This window comes from Notolepis coatsorum (assembly GCF_963971535.1).
Source record: "Notolepis coatsorum genome assembly, chromosome: 13".
Taxonomy (NCBI): domain Eukaryota; kingdom Metazoa; phylum Chordata; class Actinopteri; order Aulopiformes; family Paralepididae; genus Notolepis; species Notolepis coatsorum.
The window spans coordinates 83,281,982-83,284,911 of NC_140177.1; the positions used below are offsets into that span (position 1 = coordinate 83,281,982).

General features: G+C 45.1%; 1 protein-coding gene across 1 annotated transcript; it reads right to left on the minus strand.

Annotated features, from left to right (window-relative positions):
• Positions 1-647: 647 nt before the first annotated feature.
• Positions 648-1,520, minus strand: LOC311239423 (spindlin-1-like; the record flags this gene model as incomplete). The annotated part of the gene is made up of 1 exon (XM_084327727.1): positions 648-1,520. One exon carries the CDS (start codon positions 1,518-1,520, stop codon positions 648-650), a length of 873 nt encoding a protein of 290 aa, XP_084183853.1.
• Between the last annotated feature and the right edge of the window lie 1,410 nt (positions 1,521-2,930).

Sequence of the window (2,930 nt, forward strand, 5' to 3'; positions counted from 1 at the left end):
CTACCACCCCTGATAAACGGTCAAAATGTCAGTTTGTATATAGCTTCAATAACATACAATATATATATATGGGTGTTGATAAATAAAATTCAAAGGATATGTTTCAGAACAAATATTTGTGGTCTCCTAAGTTCTATGTCCCGCCTTCCTGCATTATGTGGCCTCTCACCCCCCGATCCCCTGGCTGGGGCCCCAAGCCAGACGACCCGGGAGAGCGACAGCATAACCGGTTTATAGGAGACAGAAAATACCTCTTTTTCGGAAAGAGAACTCTAAATCATTTATAGATTGTATAGTGATATTGTAAAGGAAATACTATGACCTTTATGAAATCATATAGTGATTGTATAACTATTTCATAAGGTATTTTCAAACATTGTCATATGGGTAAGCGTAGCGTCAGTCAGCCGGTGTCGATTTACTACTGTATCAGGCGCTTTTGTTGTTTTAGAGGCTATAACCATTTAACAAGCTGTTCTCTACTTCAGCCGGACGTGTGTGTGTGTGCTTTACTTCCCTGTGTGGATGGAGGCCGGATCTCGGTGCGTCTGTCCCGTCCATCCCTCGGACCCCCACTCCGGCATGGCAAGCGAAATGTTCTGTTGTCCCCACGAAATCCACCCTTGGCAGGCCACAGTCTTTGGTTATCAAATCTTTGTTTTCTGGGGGCCTCGCCGTCTTTTCCTTGTGGGTACTCTCGGTTGTGGTGGAGAATCTTCATCTTTTCTTTTCTCGTCTGGACTGCGTGGGAGAGTGTTTTCCTCATCAGGCAGGAATGTCACCCGTGGGGTTATGTCACCAGGAGCGGGGTTGGGTACTAGTTCGTAGACGTAAATGTGGAAGTCGTCGTCGTATTTGATGTAATACACGTCGGGCGTGGCGGGGACCTGACAGATCACCCGGCCGGTTCTCTGTTGGCCCTCGTCTGTGGTATACTGCACTCGTTTCGCCACCAGACTCGTTGTCTCCTCGTCCGTCTTCCTGTTCCCCGGCATCAAGTGCTTGATCTCTGACTCGGGCAGGATGTGGAGGTCTCCGTCCCTGTAGTCATCCCAGAGCTCAAACATATAGAGCACGGGGTCGTTCTTGTAGGTGATGTAATAGCAGTGTGTCATGACGGGGGCACGGGACAGGACCATACCCCTCCACGCGTTCTTTTCCCCGTCCTCCTCCTCAAAGAAGTGTTCTACGGCCTGCCCCACCAGTTCCTCTGCGCCGGGGGGTGCCTTGATCTTATTGTTCACGACTTTCTCTGCCAACACCCGCAGGTCGGACACGCGCTTGTCTTTGAACAGTTCGATGCCACAGACGCAGTCGAGGTTGTCGTACTTGATAATGTAGAGGCAACTGTTGTCCATAGTGTAGTGTTCCAGGACCGCGCCCGTCCACCTGGTCACCCTGCCCTTCTCACGCCACATGTGGTCGATCCTCAGGCCCAGCATGTTATCGGGGTCGGGGGCTGGGGTGATGAGGGTCGAGGGCCTCAGCTCCTTGCTGCTGCGTTTCTTGCACCGTGTCATCGGAATGCAGGCCAGGTTGTGAGGGTCGAGTTAGGGAGGACAAGGCGCCGAGACCCGGCTCCGCTAGAGGCAGTGAGAGAGAGAAAAGTACAGGGATTTGAATGTACCGTCGGCTGTTAATTCTAATTTATTTCTTCAGGATTGATAGGGCAACCAGTGTCATGTCACATGAGAGTCTAATGGTTTCAATTCCGGAATTTGTCCCAAAACAGTGGTGTACGTATCCTAGTTTTTTGTTAGCATTTATAAAATCTCTTAATGATTTCCATTCATCACGTTTTACTGTTCTATCTGTGATGGCTTTGACTGCCAATTCTGACATAATTACGTGTTCTTTATACCAAGCGCCTTGTCTGATATGTGGATGTTGAAAACGGAGTGTTTAAACGTAGTGTCTGTCACTTTGACAATGATGTATATCTGTTTTAGTAGGCTTGTTGTTCTCCCGTTAACCGGAGGAGTACCTGTGACAACATGTCCAAAACTTGCCAGTGTTCGTCATCGATGTCCATGAACTCGCGGGTTCTGTCAGATAACTCTCGTTTTAATTGCGCGTTTTTTCTTCTTAATTTTAACTCGGTTTCTGTGGGTCCTTGCTCACAGCCGGGGTCTGTTCTTCCACATACGTCACAGAGGAATGGGCCCGTCTGTTTGGTTTGATTTTCGGTCATAATTTATTTTGCGCCCGTCCGTAAATTAAATTATTAGCTATGTGTAAATTCTGAAAATATTCATGTGCCCTTTATAGCAAATTTTGTTTCAAAAAAGACTAGATAGGAAACAGAAACAAAACACAATAAAACCGCAGAGTAAGCAAGAAAATAAAATAATCCAAAGATAAAAAGCATACAGCATTATATCAGTGACAACAACACCATGATAAGAACACAAATTGTAACGCCAGCGATGTTTAATCTATCTGCAGATAGTCTCACCATGAGAGAAACAAACAATTCTTTAATTAGTTTTTATGTCTGTATTTGAGTCCAAATTTTTTGTTTGTCATTACTTTGTCACCTCCTTTCATCAATTTGTAATTTTATGTCTGGTGTGTCAATCTGATTTAACGAAAAAGAGCCGTTTGCTGGAAAACCACATTTCTTTGACCAATAAGGAATGAACACCTCTTGTCGCACAGGGTTCCACTGGAGGAGTTTTAAGCATCTTTACCCAACTTTTGCCACGTACTTGTGCAAAAGCCAATTCTTCGTGTACACGGATACTTTAAACAGATACGTCTATCTGAGTCTGAAATTTGGTTCTAGTAACAAACGTCAGCGAAAAACTGTCGGCTTCTGTCAGGAAACAATTTGTTCTGACCGCGACCTCTGAAATTTCGTTTTTAGTACAAACTTCAGAAAAAACTTTTAGCAATATCAACTGGTTGTTTACATAAAAACCTTGAAAACT